The sequence below is a fragment of the Protomyctophum bolini genome (genome assembly GCF_963924005.1).
Source record: "Protomyctophum bolini genome assembly, chromosome: 13".
Taxonomy (NCBI): Eukaryota; Metazoa; Chordata; class Actinopteri; order Myctophiformes; family Myctophidae; genus Protomyctophum; species Protomyctophum bolini.
The window spans coordinates 3,380,433-3,396,581 of NC_137874.1; the positions used below are offsets into that span (position 1 = coordinate 3,380,433).

Here is a 16,149-nt window from a genome sequence, read left to right on the forward strand (position 1 = left end):
GTTGGAGAGGTGTTGAGACAACATTACTATAGTCTATTCTCTGCTGTGTTGAGACAACATTACTATAGTCTATTCTCTGCTGTGTTGGAGAGGTGTTGAGACAACATTACTATAGTCTGTTCTCTGCTGTGTTGGAGAGGTGTTGAGACAACATTACTATAGTCTGTTCTCTGCTGTGTTGGAGAGGTGTTGAGACAACATTACTATAGTCTATTCTCTGCTGTGTTGGAGAGGTGTTGAGACAACATTACTATAGTCTATTCTCTGCTGTGTTGCTCTAGTTTACTTTTAAAGCTTCATCACTAACTTTAAAAAATGTAGGCCTATAGGAGAACCGGAGAAATATCAGGAGCACCCACCAAATTGTAAGTAGCATCATTTTCTATTCATTAGGAACAGTGCAGTTAAGTAAAATAATATGTATAGCAGGATTAAAATACTTTAGCAGAACATAATAATGTAACACTGTGGTTTATACTAGTAATGGAGGATTAACATACTTTGTATGTGGAGACTCTGCTCTGTGGACGAGATGTTTGTCAGCTCCCTCCTCCTCTCTCTCCTCACACTGACTCATCTCTGCTCTGTGGACGAGATGTTTGTCAGCTCCCTCCTCCTCTCTCTCCTCACGGCGTCTCTTCTCTGCTCTGTGGACGAGATGTTTGTCAGCTCCCTCCTCCTCTCTCTCCTCACACTGACTCATCTCTGCTCTGTGGACGAGATGTTTGTCAGCTCCCTCCTCCTCTCTCTCCTCACGGCGTCTCTTCTCTGCTCTGTGGACGAGATGTTTGTCAGCTCCCTCCTCCTCTCTCTCCTCACGGCAACTCATCTCTGCTCTGTATTAAACCTGTCAAGATCACATAGTCACAATACACCAGACAACAGTCAATGTTTGCTGTATATCCCTGTAAAGCCTGGATTCATTCCTAGTCCTACTTGCAAGAAAATGTATACTTTTTAAGAGAAAACTACTTTTTACTACTAGGACTCAGAGGAAATTTTATGCACATTTATAATAACTATTAAAATAATAATAATAAATAATTTACATGTTTCACTGTAATAAATATAACATGTTTCAGAGATATCCAGAGATTTTTAATTTGTGTGAATTTCAGCCTCTGTGGGGGGGGGGGTATATGCAAATATCATGACCAATGGCATTGCAACGAACATCAATGATGATGTTTAGGTGAAAAAATAACCTACATTAAATATATTAATTAATTAAAATATGTTGCATTATTGTAACGCTCAGTGTTACAGGGATATACACAATGTGAGCACACGCCCGCTGTCCACTGTAGGCTACCAAGACATCAGAGACACATACTGTCCACTGTAGGCTACCAAGACATCAGAGACACATACTGTCCACTGTAGGCTACCAGTAAGACGCGCAAACGCGGGAAGCGAACGCAGCTGAGACCCTGCAGATCATGTCTGTCTGTCTGTCTGTCTGTCTGTCCCGCTGTTACTTTAACAACTTTAATTTTCACACTATTTTGACCCTATTTTTTTGACGGTCATTTAGACGTCTAAAAGCCGAAAATTGCTCAGTGGGTAGGTATAGTCCTGAGGGGGAAAAAAGCCCTTTTTGTTCTATTTAAAAAATTCCCAGGTAGGCATTCTTTTGGCATAGCCTATGCCTTTTCATTTTGGCATTATAGGCAAAAAATGGCACTGTCGCCATCCAATCAATGTTAAATGGGCCAATAGTCTTTCATATTCATACAGTAATAAATATAATAATAATTATTATTATCATATTCATACAGGGGAAACTGAGGGCGCGTTCGGAAATACCACACCGGAGCGCACTCGCCTATTCGTTTGCATTGCAAAGTGGGCTCAGTGGGCTATTTCCGAACGCGCCCCAAGTCGTTGTCGACGTCCAAGTGGAAAGTGGTTCGTCCAGAATAAAGTAGCACGCAGAGTGCGCACACACATAATTATAGGATCTACAAGCTCACGAGCAGATATTTTGGGTGTGCGGTAGGCCGGTAGCCTATACCACCGCAACGAAGTCTAGGCACAATCTAGCCCTGGTCCAGCGCTTACAGCGAGTCTCTCTCTGACGCCCTGTGGAAGCTGGGGACCTGAGATGCTTCCCAGCTTCGAGAATAGATTTTAAGGTCTAGCAGGCTTTGTGTCGGTGAGTTTTACGTCGTTTTGTGTATTTGCTGGGAATTGTAAACACTCGCACGGGAGTGAGAATATCACCAGAGGGCTGCGGAAGGGACTTCCACAGGGCGTCAGAGAGAGACTCGCTGTAAGCACTGGACCAGGACTAGGAACCTGGACCAGGCCTAGGAACCTGGACTAGGAACCTGGACCTGCAGGGCTAGGCACAAATTGCACAATCGAAACTAAAATGAGAACATGCAGACTCAGAGATTCATTCATTCATTTTGCGGCCTATGTCATGTGTCACGTATGTGTATGCGAGTGTTAAGGGCTTACCTTTTTCTAAGGTTCATCCGAGGGTCTCTCTCTCTCTATTCAATTCAACAGGCTTCATTGGCATGACGTTTTACAAGTGTTGCCAAGGCACAATCACAGATATGACAAACAACAACATGTAACATAATATCAATGATAATATACAATAAAGCAGGTGGTGCAGAAAATAAAACATGGCCATACTGTATGTGTGTCCTACTGGTTGTCCCTTTTCTTGTGACAGGAATTGACATATTTTGCAGCCAAAACTGCACATTCTTTCTGTTCCCCCAGAAGGACTGGTAATCTTTCCCCTTCTGTCATACCTTTGTTTCAAATTTTGGGAAGAACTCCTCTCTAATATTTGTGTAGTTTTTACATTGTGTTAAGAAGTCTCTCTCTCTCTCTCTCTCTCTCTCTCTCTCTCTCTCTCTCTCTCTCTCTCTCCCCCCCCCCCCCCCCCGCGGGGGTTGTTGATTAATATATTGTTTTGCAAAACAAAAACAAAAACAAATCAATTGATTATGTCATTGTATAAACACTGTAAAAACGGTAGGCTACAGACAGTAGTTCCAGTATAAAGTGATTAAAACACTTACCCGATCGATGAGGCTATAATGGCGTCCAGAGAGTGATCAGTTGTCTCAACTTGCCTGTCTTCGTCTCCAGTGGACAACAATTCCACCGTCAATTCCACGGACGAAATTAATACCTGGGTCGACGCCTATTAACTTTAATACTTTAATATGCTACTTATATTCCCGTTGTGCAATGGTGAATGAACAGGCGTTTCTTCAGGCAGGTACTTTATTTACACTACCAGTGTAATGTATGCTGGGAGACAGACGGGTGGAGTTTTAGTGTTGTTTCAGGAAGAGGAAGTGAACTAAAACGTGTTTACTCCAGGTTTGATACTCATATTGAGCAGTTGCCTAGCCCTGGGATGTCCACATGATGGCACCATTTGACCAGCTATTTTCATTTATTTATTTATTGATTGAAATATTTATTAACAGTTGCAGAATTACAGTACATTTCAAGTACAACTCAATACAAAGACTGTTAACTGTGAGTGGACGACACCAATAAAGCATTACACTTGTTTACAAGAGTAATTCATCAAAACATTTAGAGACGTACAAATAGACACTTATATAAAGTCAAGGAACAGAACAGGAAATTCATCATAAGGGAGGTAAAAAGGGAAAAGAAACATTTACAGTGAGGGAGAGATTTTACGGGGGCCAGTTTCGATTTGCAGCCGTCCGTAGGTGCCCTTTGAGAGCGGTTTGGAAGGAGTCAAAGGATTAGCATATCTAAAGGACTGTTGGTAGGGCGTTTTGGTGGCATAGGAGCGAAATTAAATTTGAAACTATGACCAATGAATTAAACCAATGAAGTAGACCGCTATAGACCTACTGCTTTGATTGATTGATTGATTGATATATATATTATATATATTGAAATATCTATTAACAGTTTGCAGAATTACAGTAGGCCTACATTTCAAGCACAAACTCAATACAAAGACTGTCAACAGTGAGTGGACGACCCAATAAAGCATTACACTTGTTTTTACAAGAGGGTCCACCTTGTTCAATTCATCAAAATGCATGCATGTAAACAGAGCTGCTACCTTTACACATGTTAAATCTGAGTTTTTAATAGTCCTGAATCAATGTAATGTAATATAATATAATAACAGGTGGTTTCATGGAGGAGGAACAGTGAGGCAGCAGCTTAAAGAAGAGGTGATCGTGTCAGACAGAGGGTTAAATAATGTGGCGTTTTGACGGGATACACTTTATTTGGGTAATTAATCGTACCCGTTTTGCAAATGCTGCTAGTTTTCTTATCGTTTACCTTTCTGTGTTTTCCTGTACCGAAGACGGTGTTAATTAATGGCTGTTTAATTAACTTTTAACTAGATGGGTTTACTTTACATGTTGCCCAAAGTTAAATGATATTGATAGTATGATAAATGTACAATCATATTGTGTGTCTGACAGGCCTATGATAGGCCTATATAGTTGACATTTGACAGACACTAAACCCAAGTGTTTAGGTTCTAAACACTTATTTGTAACTGTAATGTCAGTCCTGAACTGACACCACTGGCTGGTTACTGAAAGCGAGATCTAGTTTAGACGTGTATAATAATAATAAAAACAAAGAACTGATGTCCAAACGTATGACTTCGTTTTGAATTAAGTGGTATTTTATTTACCGTCACTCAGCAGGTTTAAAACAACGACAAATTCAACAGCCTTTGTTCTTAAAGATTCGATACAGTCAACAAACTGTTGCCTCTTTCATTTCAGTAGCCCCTGTGCCTTGATGCTCACTTCCCCATATAGACAGGGCGTTGGCCTTGGCCTTGACCGTGACTGTGACGTCAATTATAGAAATAAAAAGCATAGAAACAAAATGGCTCTTACACACCAGCCCCTAATTGCTACTGGCATGCAAGACAGAGCAATTCTAAACAAAAAAAACAAAAGAGCCAGAAAAAACAAAAAACCTTTTAGGCATTTAAACTCGGCAATATTCAATATTGCACTATTCCAAACTCCAAGTGGTTAATCTGCACCCTCACATAAAAGGCAGCTTTTTTGTGACAGGTCACACTTGTCTTATTTTTAAGACGAACTGAACTCAGTCTTGTTTGCAATAAGCAATACATATAAGGACCTTAAATGTGACACTTCATTTGTTTGAGGCCTTTGATTTGCCAACAAAGAACATTATCTTTGTCTAAACAAAATGAGCAATGGTTTACAGTCCTAGTCAGGAGGTCTACCGTTTTTGACTCCCACCAAAGCACCGTGTAAGAGTAGGCTCTTTTTCCTATGTTTCTTGTAGTTCATCCTTTCCTTCCTTTTTGATAGTTTGATTGGATCCAGCTTGTAGATGGAGCTGCTCCTTTGTACCAGTTTTCCAGAGGTTAATGCTGTGATTTCATTGTGGAATCTCTCTTGCTGACAGAAAGAAATGATAGATTTCTCCGCTTCTGAGAGATCATCACGTGACAACTTCTGGCTTCCCAGTGAAGCTCTCACCGCTTGCATTTCCTTATGCACATCCACTACAGGTGATCCAATACCACCAGTACTTGAAAGCTGCTTTCTTCTTTCTTTCAAATGCAGCAGGACCTGTTTTAGCTTGAGGACCCATGCAACTGCAACCTTTTGCCTCTGCCAGTCAGAAAAATAGGCTATCAGCTGGTGAGTAGCATTCACAGTGTCAACAACAGTTGCATTCATCACGAGACTTTGCTTAACTTCTGGGTCGTCAGCAGTGATGTTCACATCTATGGGAGGTTTTGGCCACCTTTCCTCAGTCTCCCATAGAAACCTTGGGCTTTCGATCCAGCTCTGTTTGACCAGGTCTTCTGCTTTCAATCTTGAAGCATCATCGGCAGGGTTTTGTGATGTGGGGATGTATCGCCACTGTGACACATCCACGTGGTCCCTTATGGTAGTTACCCTATTTGTAACAAATGTTGGGAACCTCTTGTCCTCTCTTGACATTTCCTCTTGGTCTTTAGAGGTCTTCTCATTAAAATCATGACTGTACTGGTTAATAAGCAGTTCCTCCAAACTGTTCACAACTGTGCGATTAACAGTAACAGTGGGGCGGCCACTCCCACTCTGAGTGTCCTTGCCTTGTAATGGACCGTTAATAACCCACCCCAGTAGGGTTCTGACGGCATAGGGACCATCACCATGACTGTTAATCACTTTCCACGGTTCCATTAGCTTGGATGCGTTGGTACCAATTAATATATCCACATTAGACGCTATTCGAGGGATGTGGACACCTTGGAGATACGGCCATTTACTCAGTTCCTCCTCACTGATGAGGTTGTCAGTAGACACAGGCATTTTCCTTTGTGTGAACACATTAGGGAGTTCAAAGAACTGATTGCCAGTCAATTCTGAGATTTCCAGGTCGCCTACAATGCAGCTAGGTACCACCTTACTATTGCCCATGGTGCGGAGATGGATCTTTGTTCTCCGACCTTCTGTGTTCAACCTCTTGACCAGCTGTTCTGAACAGAACGTGCCCGTGCTTCCTGGATCTAGAAATGCGTAAGTCTGGATTATTTTGTTACCCTTTGAGCATTTAACTTGTACAGGCAAGATTGGAAGTATGCCGTTGCCAGCCCCTGTATGGCCACAAGTTGATGTTGTAGTACAGCTGCTCTCCGGTTCTCTTTTTGGCAGATCAGTGCTACCTCCAAAGCTCCCCGTTTCTCTGTGTATGTGTAGAATACTGGGATGAGTTTGGCTGCAGTGGGAGCACTTCATTCGCTGGACACAACTTTTAGCCAAGTGCCCTGTGCCCAAGCACCCGAAACACAGGCCTTTCTCCTTCAGAAAGTCCAGCCTTTCCCTTTGTGTCTTTTTTCCCAGATGCCAACATTGCTCAAAAGTATGCCCACGTAAATTGCAAAAAAGACAGGATGTAGGGCTTTCCTGGTAATTATTGGACCTATTCAGGGGAAGATCTGCCTTTGCTTCGTTATCAAGCTCAACATGGGTTGCAAAACTGTTTTTGAATTGTGACTTGGTCTGCTGTTGAGGTTTGGGTTTACTTGTTGTGTTACCCAAAGGACTGTCCTGGATATCGCCAAAGACAGGATCCGAAGCAACTCTGACTTGATGTTCAAGATATTTCACAATGTCTATGAAACATGCTCTTCGGTCGAACTTGTCAACAATGTCACATGCTTTTCCTCTCCACCGATCTCTTAGTCTGTATGGGAGCTTCTGTATGAGGGCCTTCATGTTAGCAGGCATGTTTAGTTCCTCCAAGTACTGCAACTCCCCCATAGCATTTGCACACTCTCTCAAATAAAGTGCGTATGCTTTGAGACCTTTAAGATCCTCCGATTTGACATTGGGCCATGTCCTTATTTTTTCCATGTAAGCTGCTGTTATTTGTAATGGATGCCCAAAATGTTCCCTGAGAAGTGTTTTGGCAGAAGGATAGCCCTCCTCAGGTGGCATATGAAGGCAACTGCGCACTAGGTCCCTTGGCTGCCCCCTAGTGAACTGCTCAAGATAGTACAGACAATCACCAAAATCGCATGTTTTAGCCTCCACACAGTGCTGAAAAGCCTTAATGAATGATTGGAACATTAATGGGTCACCATCAAAAAGTGGAATTTCCCTGTGAGGCAAGTACTGAGAGGTTTGGGTTTGAACCAGGAGTGATGTTATTTCGTTTTGCCTCTGTAATATGTTGTACAAATCCCCTGATACCTGGTTATGGACTTGAGCTGGCAAAACTGTTTGAGGTAATTTTTGCCTTGTTTTTGTTTTGACAGGATACAGAGTTGCTGTGTGCAATGGTTGGTTTTGATGTTTGTGATGTTGAGAAGTGACTGGGGTTTTCATTGATTGCGGTTGTAGAGTTGAGGATTGCTGTGTGACGATAGGCTGGCTTTTTGGTTTAGCGCCTTGTCTGAAATAAGACTCCATTCCATCTGACCTGTTGCCGGTGACACTGCTGCCAGCCTCCTGCAGGACTGCTATTTTGGCAGCATGGGCTGCTATTTCCCCATCCAACTCGACCTGCTCCTTTATCCTCCTCAGAGCCTCAGCCTGCTCCTCCAAGGCATGTAGCTTTTTTAGTGCTGCAGCACGCTCCATAAGTGCGGCCTTATCTGCCACTGCTTTTATGCGTGCAGATGAGGTGGAGGATCTTTTGCTGGATTTTGAAGCATCACTTTTATGACCATCTGACACATTGGACTTGATATTTGAAATGCTATCATGTGGCTCAACCTCAACCACATCATTGTCATGGCCAGCAACAGAACTCTCAGTTTCAATGTTAATTTCATCACCTTTATTGTCGCCTGTGGCAACAAGACCCTCACTCCCAGAAATTACATTTTCATCATCATCAACATCATCATCATTGTTATCATCATCATCACCTGGAACAAAAAACCTTTTACCCATTTTCTTCATAAAATCATCAAAATTACGCATTTTTGCAACAAACCATGTTTGTTGTCTTCTGGCTTCCTCAGCCGGTATTTTAAGCCCCAAAAACTCTGTGTGCACACTTTGTGTTTCATCATATAACCCTTTGAAAATATGAAATGAATCTTTTGCCTCGTTTTCACGTGTCTCATTCAACAAGACAGAAACATTTTCCTTCAGAGTTGTCAGCTTGCTCAATTTGGCTTTTCTTTCCCTCTGCAACCTTGCAACTTTCTCACCCAAAGCCTTAGGAGTCATTTTGACCTCACGTTTTCCCATGGCCATTTCCCCAGACTCAAGTTCAATTTCAACTTCATCGTCATCACCAGCGCTCTTTAGCGCCTCCACTTGATCCATGTTAATTAGAACTTGTTTTGTTCAATGTTTGTTCAATAAAGTACTTGCAGTTCACTTCAAATAATAATAACAAAGTGGCGCTCCTTTAGCCTATAGCCTACCACACGCACGTTGCTGAACGCCGTCAGCGTTGATGAGATGCGAATCATGCGATCCCGATCGCCGTGCGCCGCGGCCGCGGTCCGGTCCAGACTCCAATCCGCTGCTGTCAGCTGCGGCGGTCGTGGCAGGCGATGTCCCCGTAGCACCCCTGTAGCTTGGGTTGATACCGCACTGCTGTGTCCGCCGTGGAAGATGATCCCGTCCCGTCCGCCTTCACAAACACACGCTGCGCTGCGGCCCGTGTGTGTGTCCTCCTCCTCCTTCCAAACGAGCCTCGCCGGTTCGACTTGCTTCCCAGTCGCAAGCGGTCCGGAACAAAGGCAGTTTGTTGACCAAATGTAATGTCAGTCCTGAACTGACACCACTGGCTGGTTACTGAAAGCGAGATCTAGTTTAGACGTGTATAATAATAATAAAAACAAAGAACTGATGTCCAAACGTATGACTTCGTTTTGAATTAAGTGGTATTTTATTTACCGTCACTCAGCAGGTTTAAAACAACGACAAATTCAACAGCCTTTGTTCTTAAAGATTCGATACAGTCAACAAACTGTTGCCTCTTTCATTTCAGTAGCCCCTGTGCCTTGATGCTCACTTCCCCATATAGACAGGGCGTTGGCCTTGGCCTTGACCGTGACTGTGACGTCAATTATAGAAATAAAAAGCATAGAAACAAAATGGCTCTTACAGTAACACTTTTAAAACGTTTAGATTATAAACAGAAGAACATGTTTAATCGCCAGTAACACTTTTTAAACACATAAACGTGTTTAGTTTTTACAATCTAAGTCAGTCATATATTTATTTATTTATTTATTTGACAGGGACAAAGCTCATTAATCAACATGTCAGTTTTCACATCAATGTAAATGGGCCAGAGAAATTTCATCTGTAGTCCCTGGGCAGGCTCTTAAAAAAAAGAATGAATGATAAAAAAGAACAACAAAGTGTAGTGTGCCTGCACACAACACCATGCGTTTATGCCATGTGTGCATATGTGCAAGCACCCAACACTACGTCCATACAAAAACACAATACAATACAGATAAAAGAAGGACAAAGTGTAGTGTGCCTGCACACAACACCATGCGTTGATGCCATGTGTGCATACAGTATGTGCAAGCACCAAACACTACGTCCATACAAAAACACAGTAGGTATACAGGAACAGATCGACATGGTACAGGGGACAGAACAACGGCAAGTGAAGTGAGAAATGACACCGGTGATAAATACTAAATAGTGCTGATAGTTAGTTACTCATGATTACAAATTTGAGTTGTTTTTAGCCACCTTTTGAGGTTGGATTTGAAGGTCAGATAGTTGGAGGTCTCTCTTAATTCTGTAGGGAGACTGTACTGGCTCTAACAGAGAAGACTGTTTTACCAAACACACTACGTCTGATTGGCACTTTACAGTCCCCTCTGGTAGTTGCCCTTGTTGTTCTGTCACCACTGTCCGTTCGATCTATGAACTGTTTCAGTGGTGGAGGTGCAAGTCCATTTAAGATCTTAAAAATGAGGCAGGCATCTGCAAAGTGTTTAAAGCCGTCAAAATTAAATAAATTGTAATTTTGAACTATATAGCAGTGGTGGTAACGGTTGGGCTTTTGATCCAGTGTTTTTAATCTGTTTGTTTAAAAGTCTGTTTGTAAAGTGATTCTATGGGTTTTAAAGTTGTCTGATTTGTCTGTGACCAGGTTGTGAAACAGTATATAGGTGTTTAGAATTCAAACACTATAGGTGTTTGAGTGAGGTGTTTGAGTGAACTCGTGTTCTACTGTATTTTATGACCATTAATAAACATTTGGCATTTCATTTTTACACACATGGTGTTTATGTTTAAACGCGTCACATTTTACAGTCATTTACAGTGTGTGTTAGTCTTCAGGAGCCGAGAGGGCTGCTGGAGTGCCATGGGGCTCCATGCTCCATGGCTGTGAATGCTGTACTCTAAACTCTGACAATAAATTGGAACTCTGGAACAACTTTCATTTGCCTGTTTGCAGTCGACTCATTCTCCGTATCTTTGCCTGAATATTTAGTCAAGTCTTTACGTAGGTTCATGGAGAGAGAAAAGCAGTTCTCTTCTGTTTAGTTCATATTGACTTCAAAGTGGAGTTAGGAGCTGGCCACAGGTGACCAGCCCCGGCTGACTATCTGATCATATATCATACATGGAAACGGCCATATATGGTGGTGTGACGTGTCACGAGGCGTGATGTCATGAGGCGTGACCATATATGGAGGCATGACACGAGGCGTGACATGACACACTTACTGACTGACTGACGGGAAATGCAGGTTTTCATAGTAAACAGTGGCCTACAGTCGCAACAACACATTCTTAAGAACTTTGTCCCCCAATGCATACTGTATGGTCCTGTGTCTGTGGTCTATGGTCTGGACAATGCATTATGGTCCTGTGTCTGTGGTCTATGGTCTGGACAATGCAATATGGTCCTGTGTCTGTGGTCTATGGTCTGGACAATGCATTATGGTCCTGTGTCTGTGGTCTATGGTATCACTTGTGTGGGACAGGGGTACGGGGTTATAGCAACTTATTACATTACTTAAATGCCTTGATATCATATGTCATATTCGACCATATAGGCCTAGCCTATTATTGCATATCATTTTATTATTGTTAGATTTGCATTTCTTCAAATATGCACACCTATTTACATCCGTGAGATGCTATCCCTCCCTAAATCCGGGCGCACCCTTGGCTTAGATCCTCGGATTAGGCCCTCCTGGTTGTCCCTCGTACAAACCTAGTTACCCGGGGTGACCGGGCTTTTGCCGCTCGGGCACCCAGTGCACATTAGGGTAGCACCATCCGTCCCCCTATTTAAGTCACGCCTGAAAACCCACCTTTATACAGTGTTTTTTAACTACTTAATAGCCAATTGTACGTACATGCTTGTTATTGTTTTGTGTGCCATTATCATCTTGTTGTTGGTTATTGTGTGTTTCTTGCCGTTTTTAATCTTGCTCTGTGCAGCAATTGAAATTGATGAGCTGCCCCTAGTGGTGAATGAAGGAAGGCCTCTGATAAAAGATCCTATTGGATTCCAATAGAAGAAATCCAATTAAAAATAGACAAGATTTGGGACGAATATCCTGTCCTATTTATTATAGTATTTATTATCCAATAGTATAGATCAGTGGTAACCAACCTTTTCAAGCCCAAGAGCCCATTTCATTCCCAATTGTAAGCCAAGATCTACCACTAAAACGTGTTGAAAAAAACACTTGTTTTTTTGCTATTTCTGACAGGCTCAATGCATGTGCACACATCCACACAAAGACTAAAGCTTAAATTAGAATAAATACTTATAGTAAGTTATATTATCAATGTCAAATAATATTAAGACAAATGTATTAGAAATAAAGAATATTAGGACAGAAATACAAATAAACTTCTTTGTTGAGTTTTTTTTTAATAAAACAAAAGGCAAAGGACATGAATTGCTTTTACAGCACAATATTTTGTTTCTCATTTCAATGAATATTCACATTGGCAGATGTTCAAATGACATAGGCATAACATGACCATATATATTTGCACTGATATGGTGACATACTCTCAGGGTCAGCCCACCTTTAATGAGACTGCTGTGAGCTGTGACTGCACTTTATCTGCAAGCGTTTTGAAATCTGGTTCATATTTAGTGATTTCCAGTCTGAGGGTGTCATTAAGATGCGTTCCTCTAACAGTTAGAGGAACACCTCGATGTCAGCGAGGCCTCCATATAGGAGGAGGCATCTACACAATATCCAGACCACACTGGTCAAGAGGATTTGCCATAGAAGATACACATTGTGAAGTAACATATTCATCACGAACCAGCTAGGTGACAAGGTACTAAAGAAACTTCAAGTAGACATACTTATTCTGTGTCGTCAGGCTATGAAATCATACTATTTGTCAACATGGAAGCTTGTCGTCTTTAATGCCTTGTATCTTTAGCCTTTACAAAGTGTTGTTTCATATTTAACGTAACCATGTTTTGACAATGATGCACTATGTTGATGGAAACAAATGTGAAACAATATTGCTATGCTTTAAGAGTACTCTATGCTGTAGTGTACACAACTACAGCATAATCTTACAACTATTTAATGTCTCTCCATCGAGGGGAGTATAGCCACGGGGAATTATAGGGCACTCTGTTAAATCTATCAATTTAATGCAAAGGTCTTCAGTAAGACCAGTTTTCATCACGCAAGATATCATGTGTTGCCTTTTTTTAATCTTGTGTTCTTGTTGTGTGAACAAGGTGAAATTCGTGGTAACCACAAGCTGTTTTGAGCGGATAATAAAAAACATATAAATATTAAGCAGCCAAGACAGGTGTTTGTTTTACCTTAAGTGAGCTTTGTAGGATCTGGAGGCGGTGGGGCTTTTCACTGAGCAGTGGGTCGTTGACTCTGCGAACAAACGAGCGCTTGTATTCCAAGTGTCCGTCTGGCCTGTCCAGAGCTCGGTACAGGTCCCCGAGGGAGTCTGACTGCAGCCTCCTCTCCTGCTCACAGCCTGCAGGCACCAAGAACAACCATTTTACTAACACTGGATAGAACAACTGGAATGCAAACTTATAAAGGTAGTGTGTGTCAGTGGTTCCCAACCATCCCTGTCTCTCCAGGCTCTTTAGTGAACAGAGAATGCACTTTTAGGTCGGGATAACAATTTTGTCCAATCAGGAGACAGAACTCGACACAAATTACAGTTAATTTGGTATGACACAAAGAAATTAGAAGACAACATTGGAAATCGAACACTATACAATTGAAGCTGAGAAATGGATACTGCCTCCTGACTGGCTGAAATTGTAAACCCACCTGAAAATGTATTTTGTGTTTATTAAAGAGCTAGAGAGACAGACCCCTGTCTATATATATAGCTAAAAATGTTTATGGCCCTATAACACACATTCTTTTAATACTAAAGTCCTACCTGTTCTACTGCCTTTTGAATGGGCTGTACAGTACTTACAATTCTACTCCCTCAAACTGGAACGTCACAGTAGCCTATATAAAGATGTGTTTTAGTATGTGTAGTTACACAATAATGTAAGTGCATCTTACATTAGGATGACTTTCCAACTGAATATTTTCAATTAATCTCCAACAGTGTGTAACACATGGTAATCATAATGCGTCACTGGAGTGTACAACATAATGTCCTGAAACTAGGCTCTGCAAGATATTCAAGGTCCGATGGCTGATGCTCTGTCCTCTTCACAAAAACACAAACAAACAAAAAAACAGGAACATTTTTTTTGCACCAAAGTCATCATCTTATTCAAAGGTCACTACGGATGGATGATATCAAAACTCTGAAATAATTTGCTTTCTTTTTAATTTACCGGTGTGTTTGGAAAATGTTTAGGAAATTTCTCCATGAGATTTTTTTACTTACCTCTTGACATGAACGTTCATTGACATTCATTAGCCACGCGTTTTACAAGATGTAAGGGCCAGTTAACCGTTTGAAGGGCCAGCCTCGCATGCAGAAATGCAACTTGCAAAATCCTCCCCCTCTCATCAAACTTCAAACCGTTAAATCACTGCATCTCTTGTAAAACACCGTGAATGCCAATGCCAGTCATCACCTTAGCTAGCTAAAACATTGCAGTCTTGTAAAACCGCTCTTTATTAAAAGCATTGCTATTTTCAATACGTGTGTTTGAATGCTTGCTCCTTTTTCGTACTATGCCAGCAGCATCTTGGGGAGGTTGTGATTGGAAGTCAAAGTACTGTAACTCTATGTTTGGTCTGGTCCAGTGGTCTGATGTTAAACGTGTTTGCTCAGTTTTGTACCCGTCTGTTGCCATCGATTGGACTGCATCATCATTCCGTCATTTGCAAAACGACAAACTGGTTTCCTGGACGTAAAGGGCTTTGGTTTTCGGAGCACATTTTAGGCGAGATAATGCCATTGATTCGGAATAGGCCAATTATACACCAACTTCCAGTGGAAGACAGTTTGAGAAACGGGGCCAAATGGAGTGAATCAACCGAAGGAGATCACAGTGGTCGACCAACCCATATACAAAACACTCACTAGGTTTATTATACCTCGGATGTGTCCTAAGGGTGTGTTCTGTCATCTGTGCCACATCATTGTCAGTCTCCCCCAGACGTTTTGATTTCATTGTACACTTTTATTTTATTTTTTCCAACTTAATTTTGATTTGCAGGTTTTCGTTACATGCAGGGGTTCATTAGGGTCTATACAAGGTGACATTGCTTTGAAAGAAAAGGCCCTGAAATGTACTTTAACCCATTCTGGGCGGGAACCCCTTTTGGTGTTTGTAACATGTTATAATTTAGCTATTGAAAAATAGCAGATCTACAAGCTCATAGCGCGCCACGCTACAAGCTTGTAGGTCTGCCATTTAGATATAGATTTTTATTTATTTATTTCGAGGTCAGACCTAAAAGGAGTTAACTGAACTACCAAGTACTAATCCCAAGAACCTGACTGCTAGTATCACCAGACATTAACGCCTTCATCGACGCGAACCATGAAAAAGTGAAGAATTGTGTTAAGATATATATCCAGTTACAACTAAAGACTCATCAGGCGACCCCTTGCTCACGGATGTGAATCCGCCTGCCGGAAACCAGACCTCGACGTTACCCCGAGGTGGAAATGTCATTCCCATAACGTCCAATCAGTGAAAGGCGCATGTCTCTCCATGCATTTTCACACAACACTTTCACGCCCGATTTACACTTAAGTCGTGCGCCCTTGAGAATTGCCAATCTACGAGCTCGTAGATCGGCTATTTTCAGCGTGCGACGCAGTGTCTAAATGGGGCGCTAGTTTCCATCCATGCAGGCTAGGTCCAGTCTTCATCATGTGAGCCCCCCCCCCCCCCGTGTATGTTCAGTATTGTGTATGCCGCATTGACTAGACTCATTCGGTAGCCAAATGTCCCATCTGTACACGGTTCATCGTTTTTTCGAGGGCATGAAACACTCGTCTATGAACAAGTATGTGTTGTTAGCAGGGAGTGAAGGCCCATATACCTCCTTCAGCGAATTCTCATTTACGTTTTTGTACATCAAAGTGATTATTATCAACAATGGGTTTGCATTGTTATAAATTTATTGTTTTTTAATTTCAAAAAGCAGAGGTTAATGTTTTTGGAAGAAAATGGAATAAAATGTCATCTGATGCTGAGCTGCGACCATTCTTCTTTGGATATTGTCTCTGTTGACCCATTCTGGGCGGGAACCCC

General features: G+C 41.7%; 1 protein-coding gene across 1 annotated transcript in view; it reads right to left on the minus strand.

Annotated features, from left to right (window-relative positions):
• Window positions 1–3,133, minus strand: part of LOC308327477 (NACHT, LRR and PYD domains-containing protein 1b allele 1-like) — a 36,295-nt gene extending 33,162 nt beyond the window's left edge. Inside the window, exons 1-2 of the mRNA XM_080780997.1 lie at window positions 3,042–3,133; window positions 501–847 (exon numbers count right to left, since the gene is read on the minus strand). Of these exons, the coding sequence (XP_080637123.1) occupies window positions 501–829 (329 nt within the window). The 5' untranslated portion in view covers window positions 830–847; window positions 3,042–3,133. The remainder of the gene's footprint in view (window positions 1–500; window positions 848–3,041) is intronic.
• Window positions 3,134–16,149: the final 13,016 nt, after the last annotated feature.